The sequence below is a fragment of the Euleptes europaea genome, chromosome 1 (genome assembly GCF_029931775.1).
Source record: "Euleptes europaea isolate rEulEur1 chromosome 1, rEulEur1.hap1, whole genome shotgun sequence".
NCBI lineage: Eukaryota > Metazoa > Chordata > Lepidosauria > Squamata > Sphaerodactylidae > Euleptes > Euleptes europaea.
The window spans coordinates 166918264-166938254 of NC_079312.1; the positions used below are offsets into that span (position 1 = coordinate 166918264).

The 19991-nt window shown below is 48.4% G+C and overlaps 2 protein-coding genes across 3 annotated transcripts in view; both read left to right on the top strand.

The window, feature by feature from the left end:
• Nucleotides 1-670: 670 nt before the first annotated feature.
• Nucleotides 671-7329, top strand: MFSD5 (major facilitator superfamily domain containing 5). Of its 2 annotated transcripts, none has more exons than XM_056858025.1 (2): nt 671-692; nt 5910-7329. In XM_056858025.1, exon 2 carries the CDS (start codon nt 5959-5961, stop codon nt 7315-7317), a length of 1359 nt encoding a protein of 452 aa, XP_056714003.1. In that variant the 5' UTR covers nt 671-692; nt 5910-5958; the 3' UTR covers nt 7318-7329. The 2 variants fall into 2 exon arrangements, with proteins under 2 accessions (XP_056714003.1, XP_056714002.1); XM_056858024.1 differs by lacking the exon at nt 671-692 and adding an exon at nt 4033-4056.
• Nucleotides 7330-18141: 10812 nt separating this feature from the next.
• ESPL1 (extra spindle pole bodies like 1, separase) overlaps nt 18142-19991 on the top strand; it is a 49125-nt gene continuing 47275 nt past the window's right edge. Inside the window, exon 1 of the mRNA XM_056858296.1 lies at nt 18142-18222. Coding sequence (XP_056714274.1) covers nt 18142-18222 — 81 coding nt within the window. The remainder of the gene's footprint in view (nt 18223-19991) is intronic.

Sequence of the window (19991 nt, forward strand, 5' to 3'; positions counted from 1 at the left end):
TGCTAATAAATCCTATCACCAAAGTATACTATTTACATAAAATTTCATACTCACAAATCCCATTATAAAATCCAAAGTCTGGTAATTTGTCATTGATCCAATACTATTTCAAATCAGGTTCATAGTTCCTCAAGGGATACAATTCAGTGTGATTCACACTGGTTGACATCAAGTGAATCTTATGCACTATAGTATTTGTTGTATGGCTCTTGTTGCAATGTGTCCTAATCACTAATAATAATTTTGCAATTTTGCATCTCGACTGTGCTGATTTCCAAACCTATTTCGGCCCAAGCATAGCGATGCCTTTATTTGTTTAATCGGTTGAACCACCTGGAGGTTGGCAACCCTAAAGACTAACCAGACTCATTCAGTATAATCTTTTTTTTCCCTCTTCCCCAATGCAACGAATGCACCCATCTGACAACGGGGGGGGGGGAATAGCGCCGCACCGAAATTGGGTCAGCGCCCCCCCCCGCAAAAAAAAACCACCCCTGCAAATTGGTCGCAGTTAAAGACGCAACGCTCGCGCGCATGCGCACTCGCAGGGAGTTAGAAACGAGTGGGGGGGGAAAGAATCCTTTCTCACGTGACCGGCAGCACGCTCTTCCAGCATGGCCGGAAGTGAGGGCTCGGGTGCAGCGTGAGCGAAGCCCGGAGGAGAGGCTGAGCCGAGTGGGAGATCCAGGCAGGTCGGTGGAGGGAGGGAGGACGGGGGTGGGAAGTTGCGTGGTCGAGCCGGGCTTGAAAGCCGAGGAGGAAGAGCCGCATCTTCCGCACGGGAGGTTCTGCCTTGGATTTGCCACTCTCTAGATGCACATTTCCCACCTACCCCCCCTCCAAATTCTCAAAACTCTGCATGGGGGCTAATTTTTTTAGCTCTGGCCATTTATGCCTGGGAGGTTCTGCCTTGGATTTGCCGCTCTCTAGTCTAGATGCACATTTCCCCCCCATCTGAAGTCTCAAAACTCTACATGGGGGCATATTTTTTAGCTCTGGCCATTTATGCCTGGGAGGTTCTGCCTTGGATTTGCCACTCTCTAGTCTAGATGCACATTCCCCCCCCCCCACTATCTGAATTCTCAAAACTCTGCATGAGGGCTTATTTTTTAGCTCTGGCCATTGATGCCTGGGAGGTCTTGCCTTGGATTTGCTGCTCTCTAGATGCACATTTTCTCCCCATCTGAATTCTCAAAACTCTGCATGAGGGCTTATTTTTTAGCTCTGGCCATTGATGCCTGGGAGGTCTTGCCTTGGATTTGCTGCTCTCTAGATGCACATTTCCCCCCCTCCAAATTCTCAAAACTCTGCATGGGGGCTTATTTTTTAGCTCTGGCCATTTATGCCTGGGAGGTTCTGGCTTGGATTTGCTGCTCTCTAGATGCACATTTTCTCCCCATCTAAATTCTCAAAACTCTGCATGGGGGCTTATTTTTTTAGCTCTGGCCATTTATGCCTGGGAGGTTCTGCCTTGGATTTGCCGCTCTCTAGATGCACATCCCCCCCCCCACATCTGAATTCTCAAAACTCTGCATGGGGGCTTATTTTTTTAGCTCTGGCCATTTATGCCTGGGAGGTTCTGGCTTGGATTTGCTGCTCTCTAGATGCAAATTCCCCCCCCCCATCCGAATCCCCCAAACTCAACCATAAGTTTTGAGAATTCGGATGGGCAAAACGTGCATCTGGAGAACTGCAAAACCTCCCATGCATAAATGTGTGTGTTAAGTGCCGTCAAGTCGCTTCCGACTCATGGCGACCCTAGGAATGAAAGTCTTCCAAAATGTCCTATCTTTGACAGCCTTGCTCAGATCTTGCAAATTGAAGGCTGTGGCTTCTTTTATTGAGTCAATCCATCTCTTGTTGGGTTTTCCTCTTCTCCTGCTGCCCTCAACTTTTCCTAGCATGCATAAATAGCCTCACATTTCTGCTGAGCAAACGGGGCGGGCATGCATGCATGGAGTAAGGCGATCTGAACTTGGAGAAAAGAGCAAGAGTCCAGTAGCACCTTAAAGACTAACAAAAATATTTTCTGGCAGGGTGTGAGCTTTCGTGAGCCACAGCTCACTTCTTCAGGTGAAGAAGTGAGCTGTGGCTCACGAAAGCTCATATCCTGCCAGAAAATATTTTTGTTAGTCTTTAAGGTGCTACTGGACTCTTGCCCTTTTCTACTATTGCAGACAGACTAACACGGCTACCCACTGTGAATGAACTTGTATAAAGACTCCTAGGCTCTGGGGCAAAGTTGATGAGGCTTAGAGGGTGCAGGTGGGGTTTCTTGACGCTCGGAGGCGATCTGCTCTGGAAAGTGCACCCGTGAAGCAGCGAGTTTTGTGGCACTGGCAAACAGCATGTTTGTTTTTGTTGCAAACGGCGTTGTACAGGTGTGTTATCTCCCTTCCGTGAAAAGGTCTTAGTCCTAAAGCCACGTCACCTGTAGGAGACTTCAGGTGTGTTCGTGGGCAGGAGCCGTCTGGTGCATTTGATGCATGCACAAGAAGGACAAAGGATCCCGACCCTTAGTGCACCCTTCTCTAGATGTCAGTTCAGTCTTGAGGGGTGTGTGTATAGATTCGGCTCCTTTCTCGGGTGTGTTTCCAGGATTCCACAAACTCCCTATCTAGCATATTCCTTTGCCAAGATGCTTTTGTTTGGGAACCAAGCCCTATAAGGAAAGGTTGAAGGAGCTGGGTATGTTTAGCCTGAAGAGGAGAAGACTGAGAGGGGATATGATAACCATCTTCAAGTACTTGAAGGGCCGTCATATAGAGGAGATGCCGAGTTGTTTTCTGTTGCCCCAGTAGATTGAACCAGTGGGTTGAAATTAAATCAAAAGAGTTTCCATCCAGACGTCAGGAAGAATTTTCTAACAGTTAGAGCGGTTCCTCAGTGGAACAGGCTTCCTCGGGAGGTGGTAAGCTCTCCTTCCCTGGAGGTTTTTAAGGAGAGGCTAGATGGCCATCTATCAGTGCTGATTCTGTGACCTTAGGCAGATGATGAGAGGGAGGGCATCTTGGGCATCTTCTGGTCACTGGGTGTGTGTGTGGGGGGGGAGGTAGTTGTGAAATTCCTGCATTGTGCAGGGGGTTGGACTAGATGACCCTGGTTGTCCCTTCCAACTCTATGAACTAATGTTTAATTCCATATGTGTGGCTTTTGTGTTCTTTTGTTTGTAGGCCTTTCATCTTGCAACGGGTGGCTTGTAGATTTATTTAGTAGGGTGCTTTTTTTGCATCCAGTCTTTATTTCCTTTTGGGGGAGTAGAGTTGTTTTCAACTTGTCAGTCTTGCCCGTTTCTCTTGTATCTGATCATAAAAGCCAAGCATAACTCTTTCATAAGCCAAACATAACCCTTTCAAGCTTTGCTTAAGGCTAAGCCATATTTGTCCTCCAAAGCCTTTAAGAGATGGTTCCTATTTTACAGGAGCAGAAGCTGAAATATTACTTGCCCAAGGACACCCAGTTTTCAACTTGAGTGGTGTTGCCCAATGGTCTGAGATGCTGATGAAATGTTCAGTCCAGTGCAGAAACTTTTTGACAGTAGACCTTGGACTAGTAAACAAAAGGACTTCCCCATAATATTCTCTGAAGTCAGTGATGTTGCATGGTGAAAGCCAATTAATGCAAAATAATAGAAATGTTTGAGAAATACTATTAGCAAGGGGTGCTGAAGAGTTTAAGCTGTCCCTTCCAGTTTTAATTATGAATAATTAAAGAATAATAGCCACATTATACTGTGATGTGTTGCTACTAGTTTTAAAATATTTTACCCCCCCCCCTTTTTTTTTTTTGCCAAAAACTGTCTTCCGAAGTAGATCACATGGGGGAAAATGAGATCCAAATGAGAATTAGTTCAGTATAAAATGTTCATGGAAAGGGAAGCAGATTCTGGCATTGTGAAGACTTGCCTCTTTCTGTTTTCTTCATTCATGGCTGTTGGGAGTTGAATGGAGGAGGTCTTTAGCTAGATGCATGTGGAAAGTGATTGGCTACAGGGTTCGATAACGTATGAGCTAACCCTTGGCATATTGGCTGGGTTTTGCGAAAGCTGTGATTCAGGTAGGAGGTTTTCTTAATGGTGTCTCCTTTCAGGTTGTAACGTTCTTAGAGAACTCCTAATGATAGGCTCTTTTTAAAAAAGCCCTAGGAGACAATGTTATAACCTAGCAAAACACCAGCATAGAGCACTTTCAAACTATATTATGTAGAGAAGAGACGGCTCGACCGACTGGTAATTCTTGTTTGCTGGTGCCTGGAGACTGTGGAAATGGCCAGGAGGAATGCTTAGTGGTGCAGTTAATGTAATTTTAGACTCTGGGCTGAATGGTCTAATTCCCCCCTCCCTATTATAATGTACATTTCAGCAGCGAACCTGCAGCCTGCTTTGGGTGAGCCCTGTTGAGACCATGGAGTGGGACCTCAGACCTTCACCCCAAAATATGGTCCTGACGGGGCAGCTGTTGGATGCCAGCATCACTGAATAACCTCAAGTATTTAGGGCCCATGTGGGTTAGCTCCCTCGTTGTCTTTACACTCTATCATTGCCCTTGTTGCCCCCACCAAATCATCCTTGAGAGCTAGTCTCTGTTACCACCGCAGTCATCTGAAGCTTAGCCTGGCTGTCAAGATTAGAGAGGGCAGGTTATTTTATAGTCCCCTCCAAACGTTTCAGCATTTTTGGTGGCCGTTCAGTGTAATCGAGGGCAGGGCATGTTCCATCTGTCTGAGGCAAGGATCTGGTATTTGGAATGAAATGGAGCTTCCTGAAATTTCAGCCTTCTTTTTAAAAGCCCTCCTCATAGAGTCAGGCTATCTCTGTAGAGCATTGGACAGGCTCCCCTACAGGAAAGAAGGGAACATAGATGTCCTACATTGCTCTCTATCCCCATATCTAACCTACACTTGCTTTCCCCTGAATAAAACTCTCTGCTATTTTGTTCTTGCTAACACATGCACGTCACTAGCTGTTTTAGCTAGCCTTGCAAATGAATTCACAGCTGCTAAAAATCACTTATGAACGTAAGCATTGGGCTAAATCAGTTCAAAGGGTCACTATTCTGTTTCCAGCACCCTCCAGCTTATTTCCTGTAGGACACTCAGTAGCAGAGCTTGAAGGCAACCCCCTCTCCCTGTTGGCGAGGAGGGGGGAGTTCTGTAGCAAAATGTGGTTGTGGGAGAACATGCAAACACAAGGGCCAGCATGTGCAACAGCACACACCAAGCACATGGCTCTTGGGGCCAAGCTGCTAGGAAAGAGGAGTGTGCTATGCACAACTGTGTTTTGCCCTTCTCTGTGTCTTGTTGAAAAGCCACTCACTCTAATTGGTTTTATTACATGCCCGCTGGTTTAGTTGTTTCTTCCATGTGGAATTCGCTGCCAGAGGACATAGTGATGGTCACAGGCATAGATGTCTTCGAAAGAGTTTGTACAGATTCACACAGTGTAGGTCTATCAGTGGCTACTAGCCGTGGTGACAGAAGGGAACCTCCACGTTCAGAGGCAGGCAGCCTCTGAATACCAGTGTTAGGAGGCAACATTGAGGAAGGCCTCAGCCTCTCTGCCATGTTTTTGGTTCTCCAGAGGAACTGGTTGGCCACTGTGTGAGACAACATGCTGGACTAGATGGACCACTGCTCTGATCCAGCAGGGCTCTTCTTATGTTGAACACATGAAGCTGTCTTATACTGAATCAGACCCTTGGTCCGACAAAGTCAGTATCGTCCAATCAGACCAGCAGCGGCTGTCAGGCAGAGGTCTTTCACATCACCTACTTGCCTGGTCCCTTTCACTGGGGACAGTGACTACAAGACGGGGATGCCAGGGATTGAACCTGGGACCTTCTGCATGCCAAGCAGAGGCTCTACCTGTAAGCCACAGCCCTTCTTATGCCTCACATGTTCCTCTCTTACAGGTGCTTTGGGAGAAGATCTTGGGAGCCGCACATGATGATTTGAAGCACCATGCTGGCCGCTGCCTACGTTGCTTTTGTTTTCCTCCTGGTAATATGCGTCGGCCTCGAATTCTCTGCCTGCCGTTCCAAGCTCACCGGCAGGTCTTGCTCCAACCCAGCTTTCTTGCGGTTCCAGGTGGACTATTACCAGGTCTACTTCTTGGCTCTTGCAGCTGATTGGTTGCAAGGGCCTTACCTTTACAAACTGTACCAACACTATCACTTCCTGGAGGCTCAGATCACCATCATCTATGTCTGCGGCTTTGCCTCCACTGTCCTGTTTGGGTTGGTCTCCTCTTCCCTGGTCGACCGCTTGGGCCGCAAGAAGTCCTGCATCCTCTTCTCCTTGACGTACTCCGTCTGCTGCCTCACCAAACTCTCTTGGGATTATTTCGTGCTGATCCTCGGGAGGATATTGGGAGGGCTGTCCACCGCCCTGCTGTTCTCCGCCTTCGAAGCCTGGTACGTGCACGAGCACGTGGAGCGCTATGACTTCCCGGCGGAGTGGATCCCCTCGACGTTCTCCAAGGCGGCTTTCTGGAACAGCGCGATCGCGGTGGGAGCAGGGGTGGTGGCCAACGCCTTTGCCGAGTGGCTGGGCCTGGGCCCGGTGGCTCCCTTCATGGTCTCCATTCCCTTCCTGGTGATGGCTGGCGTCTTGGCTATGAAGAACTGGGACGAGAATTACGGCAAGAAGCGGGCCCTCTCCAAGACTTGCACTGACGGCTTGAAGTGCCTCCTCTCTGACCGCCGGGTCCTGCTCCTGGGCACCATCCAGGCCTTGTTCGAAAGCGTCATCTACATCTTCATCTTCCTCTGGACGCCTGTCTTGGACCCTCACAACCCACCGCTGGGCATCGTCTTCTCCAGCTTCATGGCAGCCAGCATGGTGGGCTCCTCACTCTACCGCATCGCCACCTCCAAGAAGTACCACCTCCAGCCCATGCACATCCTTTCTCTCTCGGTCCTGATGGTCTTCTTCTCCCTTTTCATGCTGACTTTCTCGACCAACCCTGGCCAGGAGAACCCTCTGGAATCCTTCTTGGCCTTCCTCCTCATCGAGCTGTCCTGCGGACTCTACTTCCCTTCCATGGGGTTCCTTCGGCAGAAGGTGATCCCCGAGAAGGACCAGGCTGGCGTGATGCACTGGTTCCGGGTCCCTCTCAACTTGCTGGCCTGCCTCGGCCTGCTCATCCTCCACGACAGTGACTACAAGACGGGCACCAGGAACATGTTCACCATCTGCTCCGTCATGATGGTGATGGCCCTCCTGGCAGTGGTGAGCCTCTTCACCGTGGTCCGTAACAATGCAGAACTCCGGATGCCCAGCCCACCAGGTCACACTGAGGCCTCTTCTCCTGAACTCTGATCTCGTGCGCTGAGATATGGCGCCGGGGGAACAGACTTTGGCACTCGGCCATAGTGCGGTTGTCTTCCGCCTGTTGATGTGCCTGTAGAGGGTATTGGAGAGGACTCTACACAGAGAACGTTGAGCCTCTGCTGAATACAGTGTATCTTCCATATGGGAGGAATCCTTTAAAAAAAACACTCTTTTTTTGCTCTTTCCTATAAAGGGGGTCCACTGCAGACTGGTCAAATCCCTGGCAAACATTGCTTTCCTCTGCACTTTGGAGTTCTTGATTCCAAGAGCTTCTTGACTTCTGCTAGCTAAGCCCCAGGGCCGTCTCCTACCACTAGCTCCTGTAGAGGATAGGTGGTGGCAAATTAGGACACAGCCTCTTTTGTTTCTTTTTAAAAAAAGAAAATTAAAATGAGCAGTGGGGGTGATAGGTATCAATATTTATCAGTATTGGACTGGGTCACTATATCAGCCGGATTCCGTATCGTCTATCCTGTGCTTTTTAAAAAATATTAAAAATAAAATGTATAAATCTTTTATTCTGGCTGGATGTTAATTTGGGAATGTGTGGTCGGGTGTGAAGGAATATTTCATGTCAAGCTGCTGTATGCTGAGTCTGGCAAGGTCGATGTGGTCTGCTCGGACTGGCAGCTGCGTCCCTCCCACTATTGTGCTCCTGTTCCACTAGGTTGGAAGACTTCTTTCAACAGAAGAGCCGCGTAGGCTGGAGAAAGGCTCTGTAGCTGGCGGAGTTGTTGCTTAGTTGTGGGATCTGCCGTGAATCTACGTGACAAGAAGAAGAGTTGGTTTTTATATGCCGACTTTCTTTGCCACTTACAAAAGAATCAAACCGGCTTACAATCACCTTCCCTTCACCTCCCCACAACAGACACCCTATGAGGTAGGTGGGGCTGAGAGAGCTCTGAGTGAGCTGTGACTAGCCCAAGGTTGCCCAGCTGGCTCCATGTGTAGGAGTGGGGAAACCAACCCGGCTCGCCAGATTAGCGTCCGCTGCTCATGTGGAGGAGTGGGAATGAAACCCCGATCTCCAGATTAGAGTCCACCGCTCTAAACCACCGCTCTTAACCACTACACCACGCTGGGTCCCTTATAACAATGTGACATCACCCCATGGGTCAGTAATGACCTGGTGCTTGCACAGAACCAATAAAACTTATTAAACTTAATAAAAACTACCTTTATTAAATTTTTGAGCTATGGGTGGTTGGGATTTTTTTTTTTAGCATTTTGTCTTTCAATACTTTGTTGTACCTTCAAGTTCTTTATTATTACAGTCCACGACCAGTATAGTTTGTTGTACCTTATAACAAAGGTATTTTATAAGTTAAGTAAATAAAGGAGAAGATGCACTGCCTCCAGGCAAAGGTGGAGTCACATGAACACATGAAGCTGCCTTATACTGAATCAGACCCTTGGTCCATCATAGTTAGCATTGTCTACTCAGACTGGCATCTGCTCTCCACTGTCTCAGGTAGAGATCTTTCACATCACCTGCTTGCCTAGTCCCTTTTACCAGAGATGCTGGGGATTGAACCTGGGACCTTCTGCATGCCAAGCAGATGCTCTACAAACTGAGCCACAGCCCCTCCCCGGCAACAGCTCACCAGAGTCTTGGGTCAAGGTCTTTCACAGCATCTGCTACCTGATCTATTTAACGGGATATACCAGGGACTGAGCATGAGGTCTTCTGCGTGCAAAGCAGTTGCTTTACTACTGAGCCACCGCCTTGCCGTTGCAATATTTTGAATTCCCAGGTGCGGGCATCCCATTTCTGTACTCATAACTTGCTGGGGGTAAAGGGAAGATGACTGGGGAAGGCACTGGCAAACCACCCCGTAAACACAGTTTGCCTAGTAAACGTTGGGATGTGATGTCACCCCATGGGTCAGAAATGACCCTGTGCTTGCACAGAGGACTACCGTTACCTTTTAGGTTATTAAGAACCAGGTTTTTGATTTGTGAATTGTTGGGGGCTTTTTTTTTGGCTGTTTGTCTTTCAATGCTTTCTCTTTTTGCAGTTATATTAGGTGCCGTTTGTCCTGTGTGGGTCTCAGTCGACAAATTTCTTTCCTCAGATTCCCTGCTTCCAGTTGGGGGGGAAAACAACCATTGAAAGCTGTGTTTCTAGTCCTCATTTTTTCCCCCAAAGGGGAAGGTTACAGTGTATTTTCTTCAGTGCAGCCTTTAAGGCCTAGAGTATTGTACGGTAATTTCAGGAGCCTGATATCTCCTAGTTTTAGCTAGGCGATAACTTGGTAGCGTTTCTGGCACACGCCGTACCCTTTTCCCTTTACTAGTAAACAAGGTGGCTTCTTTCGACAGCTTTTTAAAAGATGTCTCCCTCCCGGAAGCATTCAGCCTAAGGTAGATGTTGGTTATTAAGATTTCATACGAATTGCATTCATATAGCTTGAGAATTCCCACTACGTTTTGCAGTGGCGGAAATCACAGGACACGCATGCGCCTTTTCCTAGTAGCATCATGTGCCCTGAAGTTACACCAATGATAGCCCTAATGTGCTAAACCAGTGGTTCCCAAAGTGGGCAGTACCACCCCCTGGGGGGGGTGGGATTACCTAGGGGGGCACTAAGAGGAAAGGGGGCAGCAGGGGGTGCCAAAGGTGGGCCCTTTCAAGTGTGTTGTTCGCTAGTTTACAATAGCTCAAGCTATGGCACCATGCTGGCAAATTGGGTGGAAACTATAAAAAAAAAAATTCCAGACCAAAGTCTGGAAAGCGCTGGTACCACTGGATCAAGTTCATCAGTTTTGCTGAATACATTTCAACTAAAAAGTTTTAATTTTTGAATAGATGTGCAATTAATTGTTACGGTTTTGAAATTTTATTATCTTTAGTGAGTCATGCAAACCCCTGTTTTGAATAATGTTTTTAATAGGGTAGGGGGCGCTGGGGTTGAGTTTGTGGAACCAAGGGGGGGTGGCCCGAAAAGTTTGGGAACCACTGTGCTAAACCGTAGAGTGTGCTTCTTGGAAGGCTCTAATCTTGCCTCTTTCACCTCCGTTTTCAGAACTACAGTAGTGATTCTTACAAAGCCATGTGTTAAACGCTCCTGTTACATCCCTCTGCCCCCATCCAGTCTGTTCAGTGTATAGACCAGGGGTCCCGCAGACGCAACAGGAGCCATGAGGAGTAATTTTTAAAAATACAGTGGGACAAAGGAGTGTGAGAAAGAAGAAAACCAACACTGCAGTGGTAGCTACCGCTGAAACAACATTTTAATATGTGCAGCCGATCTGATCCCCTATGGCGCATCAAGAAGCCCTGCTGGGCAGGAGCCCCACCTGGCATACGGTCACCTTCCCTTCTCCTCCCCGCAGCAGGCACCCAGGGAGGTAGGTGGGGCTGAGAGAGTGTGACTAGCCCAAGGTGGCCCAGCAGGCTTCGCGTGTAGGAGTGGGAAAACAAATCCAGTTTACAAGATTAGCCTCCACCGCTCGCGTGGAGGAGGGGAATCAAGCCCGGTTCTCCAGATCGGAATCCGCTGCTCCAAGCCACCGCACTTAACCACTGCACCACGCTGGCTCCTAGAACAGGGGTGTCAAACACACGGCCCAGGGGCCAGTTCCAGCCCCTTGAGAGCTCTTATCCGGCCCATGAGCCAGCCGAGGCAGCTCCCCCCCACACTCTCGATCTGGGCTGGCGAGGAATCACCCAGACCCACCAAGTGACATTTATGCCCTATCCGGCCCTGGTAACAATTGAGTGCGACCCCCCTGGCCCAGAATCTGAGGGTGTTGCAGTGCTTTGCTTCCGAACCCGACTGCCAGCAGCGGCTGGCTGCCTTTTATAGCATACGCATTCAATTAGCATCAGACTAGTATTACCTGACCAACGAGAAGTTGTCAGCCCACATGCTGCGGGTGCTTTTCGTTTGGGCGCATTCTTCACACCCATCCATCATCCCCCTAGGTTAGAAATAGAGCCGGCGTTGCCCGAATGCAGACTGGGAAGACCTTGCTTGTTAAGGCACGTTTGTGTTGTATGCTTGGGGTGTGGGGATGCTTGCCGTTCTGCTGGGTTTGTAAGAGGATCTAAGCCCTCGCAAGGAGCAGTGTCCTCTGTGCCACATGGGGTTGCTCCTCCATTTTAAGGCGGGTCTAATTGCACACCCACGTATTGCCTCTGGCATGCCTCCACACCTTAATAAAATGGGTTGTGGAGGTGGCGGGGACCCTTTTGCTAACATAGTATGTGTAATATGCTTAGTAATGGGTGAAGATGAGAGAGATTGATAATGAACTGATCTCTCAGCTGCCCTGCGAACGAACTGGCAAGGGAGCTTCTCCCTTGGTCAGACAACCTGAGAATTCACGGAAGACGTTTCAGGGACCGAGAACCACTCCCCCCAAAGACTGTTGCAATTGGAGCGGTGGACTCTGATCTGGAGAGCCGGGTTTGATTCCCCGCTCCTCCACATGAGCAGCGGAGGCTAATCTGGTGAACGGGATTGGTTTCCCCACTCCTCCAAATGAAGCCAGCTGAGTAACCATGGGCAAGTTACAGCTCTGTTGGAGCTCTCTCAGCCCCACCTACCTCACAGGGTGTCTGTTGTGGGGAGGGGAAGGGAAGGTGATTGTAAGCTGGTTTGAGTCTCCCTTAAATGGTAGAGAAAGTTGGCATATAAAAACCAACTCTTCTTCAATTAAAATTAATCTCCAATCAACATAGATCAGTTCTCCTGGAGAAAAAAAAACACTTTGGAGTGTGGATTATACCCTGTTAAGGTCCCTCTACTTCAAAATCTCCAGGAATTTTGCCACCCCGGGTTGGCAACCTATGGGGTTCCTGCTGTCACTGTTCATAAAGATTGTTCCCTCGAGAAAAGGAACTTCAGAAGCCCTCAATCCTGAGTACCAGAATTTTTGTAAACAGGATGTGGCAACACTACCCCAGTTGCTAACATAGTATGTGTAATATGCTTAGTAATGGGTGAAGATGAGAGAGATTGCAATGGATCCTGCTTGCTGAGTGGAGAGTGGGAGGAGAGACTGAAAGCAGCAGTTGTGATACCTAAAAAGGTACCGGGTCATTCCTGACCCATGGGGGACGTCACATCCCAAGGTTTTCCAGGCAGACTTTATTTATGGGGTGGTTTTCCAGTGCCTTCCTCGGTCATCAACACTTTACCCCCAGCAAGCCGGGTCCTCATTTTATTGACCTCGGAAGGATGGAAGGCTGAGTCAACCTTGAGCCGGCTACCTGAAGCCGACTTCCATCGGGATCGAACTCAGGTCGTGAGCAGAGCTTGGACTGCAGTACCACAGTTTACCACAAATACTAGTGATATACCTGTGAAAGGAGGTAATCTGGGTCACTGTTTGGCTGAGGTGTAGGCGGCCAGCTACTAGGGTTGCCAACCTCCAGGTGGTGACTGGGAATCTCCTGGGATTATAATCAATCTCCAGGCAACAGGGATCAGTTCCCCTAGAGGAAATGGCTGCTTTGGAAGGTGAACCCTGAAGTCCTTCCCCCTCCCCAAACCCAGCTCTCCCCAGGGTCACCCCCAAAATCTTCAGGTATTTTCCAACCCAGAACTAGCAACTCTACCAGCTGCTATTTTCATAGCCTGCCTCTCATCTGCATAGTGCTAACCTGGACCTTTTATTTCTGTATTGTCATTATAATTGTGACAGAATGTTAGGAATGGCTAATGTACAAAATCAGCACTTCCAGCCACGCGGTGCTCCTGTCTCCATACAACAAGTGCATTGTATTTTTATATCCACAAGACCATAGCCAAGGGTGCACGCACTTCATAGCACCCTATGTGACTCTTTTTTTTATGTGTTTATTTCTAAACCAAGTGTCTTTTTTCCACGTCCTCAGAGCAGGTGGCGACGAGGAAACCCAAACAGTTTTCAGCTTCTTTTATCCATTTTTGTAAAAACCTCTCAAACGCCATTCACAGTTTCACAGTCAGCATGGAGGGTGAGGGACAGGTAGTCCACGAAATGTTTCGATCTTGTACAGCCCACTCCTTGGCATGTTTGAACACATGAAGCTGCCTTATACTGAATCAGACCCTTGGTCCATCATAGTCAGTATTGTCTATTCAGACAGAGCCTCCCAGGATAGACATGAGGTTTTGCAAAGAGGTTATGCCTAAGACCTTCTGACATAACAGATGAACACATGAAGCTGCCTTTTACTGAATCAGACCCTTGGTCCATCAAAGTCAGTACTGTCTACCTAGACCAGCAGTGGCTCTCCAGGGTCTCCGGCAGATGTCTTTCATATCACCTACTTGCCTGGTCCCTTTAACGAGATGCCAGGGACTGAGTGAGCTGTCTTCTGTGGGATGTTTACTCCCTAAAAAGCATGCACAGGGGGATTGAACCTGGGACCTTCTGCATGCCAAGCAGAGGCTCTACCACTGAGCCATGGCCCCTCTCCATGGCTCTCAGGCAGAGGTCTTTCACATCCACCTGCTTGCCTAGCCCTTTAACTGGAGATGCCAGAGACTGAGCAGCGGCCCCTCCCTATGAAGCTGCCTTCTACTGAATCAGATCCTTGGTCCATCAAAGTCAGTATTGTCTAAGGCCGGCAGTGGCTTGCCAGGGTCTCAGGCTGAGGTCTTTCACATCACCTACTTGCTTAGCCCCTTTAACTGGAGATGCCGGGGATTGAACCTGGGACCTTCTGTATGTCAAGCAGATGCTCTGCCACTGAGCCACAGCCCCTCTCCAAGGCTCTCCAGGGTCTCAGGCAGAGGTCTTTCCCATCACCTACTCGCCTAGTCCACAGTGGGTAGCCGTGTTAGTCTGTCTGCTGTAGTAGAAAAGGGCAAGAGTCCAGTAGCACCTTAAAGACTAAAAAAAATATTTTCTGGCAGGGTATGAGCTTTTGTGAGCCACAGCTCACTTCTTCAGATACAGCTAGAATGTGAATCCGTCGGTCTTTAAGTAGAGGAGAGTGAATTCAGACAAGCATTAGTATGTAAATGTGAACAGTATGTAAAGGTGAATAGCAGGCTTGATGGGATTAGGTGTGATATGCAGAAGAGTCTGTGATGTCCAGGGGCGAGATGGGTGTGGAGAAATCAGCATTGGTCATGAGCCATGAATGCAAGGTCTTTATTCAGCCCAGGTAAATGCATTGACTTTATTGGTTCTCGTAGGTTATATGGGCTGTGTAACCGTGGTCTTGGTATTTTCTTTCCTGACGTTTTGCCAGCAGCTGTGGCCGGCATCTTCAGAGGAGTAACGCTGAAGGACAGTGTCTCTCAGTGTCCAGTGTGTAGGAAGAGTAATATATAGTCAGAAAGGGGTTGGGTTTGAGCTGAATCATTGTCCTGCAAAAAGTAACAAAGGTAATGTGCTAACCATTGTCCTGTAAGTATCATGATAATGTGCTAATGAGTGTGTGGTATGTTAATATGGAACCATTGTATCCTGAAGTGATCTGTTAATGTGTGAAATCCAAAGCTAATCTGAATGGCTATTGTGGACTGTAGTCTTATTCTGGAGGTTTTCAGGACAGGAAGCCAAGCCTTATTCATTCTTAAACTCTCTTCTTTTCTGTTAAAGTTGTGCTGATGTTTATGAATTTCAATATTATATATTAATATATTATTATATATTACTCTTCCTACACACTTGACGCTGAGAGACACTGTCCTTCAGCGTTACTCCTCTGAAGATGCCGGCCACAGCTGCTGGCGAAACGTCAGGAAAGAAAATACCAAGACCACGGTCACACAGCCCGGATAACCTACGAGAACCAATGAACTCTGACCGTGAAAGCCTTCCGACAATATTTTGCATTGACTTTAGTTTGAATGTCAACTGTAATTCAGCAGTTTCTCTTTCCAGTCTCCCTTTGAAATTCCTTTGTAAGAGAACGGCTACTCTTAAATCTGCAACAGAATGCCCTGGGAGGTTGAAATGTTCTCCCACTGGTTTTTGAATGTTGTGGTTTCTGATGTCAGACTTATGTCCATTTAATCTTTGTCTAAGAGACTGACCGGTTTGTCCAATGTAGATTGTGGAAGGGCATTGCTGGCATTTGATGGCCCAGTCCCTTTAACTGGAGATGCCGGGGATTGAACCTGGGACCTTCTGCATGCCAAGCAGATGCTCTACCACTGAGCCACGCCCCCCTCCCCCGAAGTGAGCCTCCCTGTCTTCCGTGGGACGTTTCCTCCCGCCTCGCACGCCGGCCTGTTACCCCCGTGGGGGGGGGGAGAACTACAGTTCCCAGAAGGCCGCAGACGAAACAAAGGGGCGGGGATATAGCGTGGCTACCATGCCTGCAAAGCCACAGCGTGGGGAGGAAGAACTACAGTTCCCAGAAGGCCGTAGACGAAAAAAAAGGGGCGGGGTTATAGCGTGGCTCCCATGCCTGCAAAGCCATAGCGTGGGGGAAAAAAGAACTACAGTTCCCAGAAGGCCGTGGACGAAAAAAAGGGGCGGGGTTAAAGCGTGGCTCCTGTGATTGGTCGGAGGCCTGGATTTGAACGTGGCGCGGGGCCGCTTTTCCTTTTTCCTCCTTTCCAGTGTGGCCGGTTAGCGGGTAACGGAAAAGCTCGCTAGTGCCGGGTAGGTAGGGGGGCTTTGCGGGGAGGGGGAGGGGTCGTATGTGAAAGAGACTTTTTGGTACTAATTGGGTGTTAATGGTTGGTTGGTGGTAATGGTTTTTTTTTTACTTGTATCTGCCTACCCCAACCTTGTCCCTAATTCAAACAGAGTCAGCTGCTATGGTCCCCCTACCTTGGCCAAAAGTTTTGAAATTTAGTAGGCCTTTGTACGGCTGAAGGTCTCCACCCCCCGTTAAATTAGGGTTGCCAACCTCCAGGTGGTAAGTACGGATTCGGCTAATCCAATTTAAGCCAATCACAATCACAATTCAGTTCAAGGTTCTCAAAATTTATCACAGTCTAGTGCAAAAGTGCAGTGAAAGACATACAACATGCAACATACAATTCTATTTACAATCCTATGCTTACAATCCTACAAGGTAACAATCTCACAAAGTAACAATCTCCATAATCCTATCTAGAGTAGTCTTCTCAATTGTTGGCTGAAAGTCACTAGATTGTGATAAATTTTGAGAACCTTGAACTGAATTGTGATTGTGATTGACTTAAATTGGATTAGCCGAATCTGTACTTATTTCCTGACTGTGAGTAGTAGTACGGTGGTGTATATGTTGATTGCTTAACCTCCAGGTGGTGGCTGGAGATTTCCTGCTATGACAACTGATCTCCAGCCGATAGAGATCAGTTCACCTGGAGAAAATGATTGCTTTGGCAATTGGACTCTATGGCGTTGAAGTCACTCCCCAAACCCCGCCCTCCTCAGGCTCTGCCCCAAAAACCTCCCGCCGGTAGTGAAGAGGGACCTGGAAACCCTGCGTTAAATAGTTTGCCTGGTCTTGTTTACAGACCTATAGTCCCCTGGTTGTGTGTGTGTGCACACAGGGACCTGCAGTGGTTAAACAGGTTTTAAATTTAGTAGTATAAACGTACATTGAAAGTGATATAATTTGAGTGGGATGCTGCATTGTGGTGCTTGGGGGCACTGTGGCTCCTGCCAAGCATTTTGGAAAGCGGGTAGGGCCATTGCAAGGGAGGCCTTGTTATTGGCTGTGTGTGTGTGCGTGTGTGTGTGTTAAGTGCCGTCAAGTCGCTTCCGCCTCATGGTGGGGTTACTGGCTGCCTTAGTTCAAATGAAAGGGTTTTCTGCCAAAGGATTAGGGAAAGGGCCGAAGCTCAGCGGCAGAGCATCTGCTTGGCATGCAGAAGGTCCCAGGTTCAGTCCTTAGCATCTCCAGTTAAAGGGAGTAGGCAGGTAGGTAATGTGAAAGACCCCTGTCTGAGACCCTGGAGAGCTACTGCTGGTCTGAGTAGACAATACTGACTTCGATGGACCTTGATGGTCTGATTCAGTATAAGGTAGCTTCATGAGTTCATGTGACACAGGTAAGTAGCTGGCCTTTCCTTAGCCATTTTGGGGTGATGTTCACCACCCCCTCAAAATTCCAAAGGTGCCCAGAGGCTCTTAAAGGTTGGGGGCCCAGCAAGGGCTCTTAAAGGTAAAATGGGGTTTAGAGGGGTTTTTGTGTAACTTGGGAAATACTTTTTTATTGATTTAAAAAACCTGTTCTGCAAACTACATTCCAAAATTCTTATAGAGGGTTTAGACTAGGTCGAGGTACTGTTATGAAGGAGCTTGGAGTTCCCGGAACAGGGATGGCCATAAGGGAAGGAACGCCTGAGTGGACATTCACACAACCAAGGAAACTGCAGGCTTGTACTCTAATCTGGAGGTCTGTCTCCCCACTCCTCCATGTGAACAATGGACAATCTGGTGAACTGGGTTGGTTTCCCCACTCCTTCGCATAAAGCCTGCTGGGTGACCTTAGGCTAGTCACAGTTCTCTCTAAACTCTCTGAGCCCCACCTGCCTCACAGAGTGCCTGTTGTGGGGATGGGAAGCCGTTTGTAAGCCGGTTTGATTCTCCTTAAAAAGGTAGAGAAAATCGGCATGCAAAACCCAACTCTTTTTCTATATCTCTCCCTTGTGCTTGTCCCCCAACTGCTGCCAACATACCATTATATGGATAGCTGCGTGAGAGGAGCCTGTGTCTCAGCAGTGGAGTGCCTGCTTTGCATACAGAAGGTCCCAGGTTCAGTCCCTGGCATCTCCAGTTAAAAGGACCAGGTAGCAGGTGATGCGAAAGACCTGACACTTTGGGAGAGCCCCTAGCCCCGCTCAAACGTTACAGTGAGCGCATGTACAATCTATTTGTAGGATCTTGACTGAAAGTACATTCTTCCTTTCTGCAGGATGCAAGATGAAGTTCCTCAAAGGCACGGACTTCGTGGCACGGACCAGCACTCCCCAAGAGACTCTGGCTTTATTGTCAGAGCTGAAGGTACAACTTCTTGGTTGGCTGTCTCTAAGGAGAATGATATCCTTAGCAGTTCTTGGACTTGCTGTTATCAGATGGCTTCCCACAGAGCAGAGGAGTGTAATCGCTGTTGGTGCTGCGGCTAGCAGCTCGTTCCCAGTTCTGTATCAATCTCTTAAGCATTTGGAGAGTGTGCCGTATTCTCTGCGTTCCCCAGGGGTCGCCTTAAAGGGGTGCACTTTTCTGGGGCCCTGTTCCCTTAACAAAGGTTGGGTATTTGGACCTTTGCTGAGCAGTTTCTGAAGACTGGAAGGTAGTTTGGGGCCTACTGTGCGTGATCTGGATTCTAGCAGCAATTTAGTTTGCAAGAATTCATTCAGAAGGGACAGATGCGCTACAGAAACGGAGAAGGGGAGGGGTGAATCGGGAAGCAGAGAGGGAAAGGGAGAAAACAGTATTTTTAGCATGTGGCAGGAGTTTGAGGCTATGTGTAACCCCAGAACCTTCCCTCTTGTCGCTAAATACATGTGGTTGGATAGATTAGAGTTTGTGTTCTCACATCATGCAAGAACTTCCTGCCACAAGACATGGCAGTGACCAATGGGGATAAGATAAATTCAAGGAAGACAGGCCTATCAATGGCTCAAAGGAGGCAGAGGAGTTGGTTTTTGTATGCCAACTTTCTCTGCCACTTAAGGAAGAATCAAACCGACTTACAATCACCTTCCCTTCCCCACAACAGATACCCTGTGAGGTAGGTGGGACTGAGAGAGTGTGACTAGCCCAAGGTCGCTCAGCTGGCTTCTTGTGGAGGAGTGGGGAACCCAACCCGGTTCTCCAAATTAGCCTCCGCCGCTCATGTGGAGGAGTGGGGAACCCAACCCGGTTCTCCAGATCAGAGTCCACTGCTCCAAACCACTGCTCTTAACCACTACACCCTGATGGCTCTCTCTTAGTCATAAGAGCCAAACAAAAACTTCATGCTCAGAGACAGCATTACCTCTCAATATCCATTGTGGGGAGAAGCCTTGCTTGTAGGTTTCCTAGAAGCATTTGGTTGACTGCTGTTGAAAAACAGGCGCTAGGACTATTCTAGTAGGTCTCTTACGGAGAGTAAACTGAAGAAATAAAACGGGGACAGTGCGCTGGATCTGGCCCGCTACTGCATGTTGTTTGTACATTTTGATGGGAGTTTTTCCATCCAGCTGCAAAAAGGGAGGGGCTTTGCAAAGCTTAATCTACAGCAATGTGCTGCCTCCAAGATCCTAAAAGTTCCTCACTTTGTATCTGCGGGACCGCCTCTCCTGGTATGTTCCCCAAAGAACATTATGATCAGCGAATACCAATCTGCTGGTGGTCCCCAGCCCAAAGAGTGTCCAGCTGGCCTCGGCCAGGGCCTTTTCTGCCCTGGCCCCTGTCTGGCTGAAGAGCCTCTCTAGTGAGGCAAGGGACCTGCGGGACCTTAAGGGCTTCCACAAGGCCTGCAAAACAGAGCTATTCCACCATGCCTATGGTTGAGGCCAGCTATGGTTTCTCCATCAATGCTGGCCTCCCTGCCCTACCAACTCCCTTTAATTTATTCTATCTAATGGGGGGCTAGGGTTACCTGCAGGCCCTCCTGCAGCCAGCGTAGTGTAGTTGTTACGAGCGGTGGACTCTGATCTGAAGAATGGGGTTTGATTCCCCACTCCTCCATATGAGTGGTGGAGGCTAATCTGGTGAACTGGATTTGTTCCCCCCCCACCCACCCATGAAGCCAGCTGGGTGATATTTATAGTCACACTCTCTCAGCC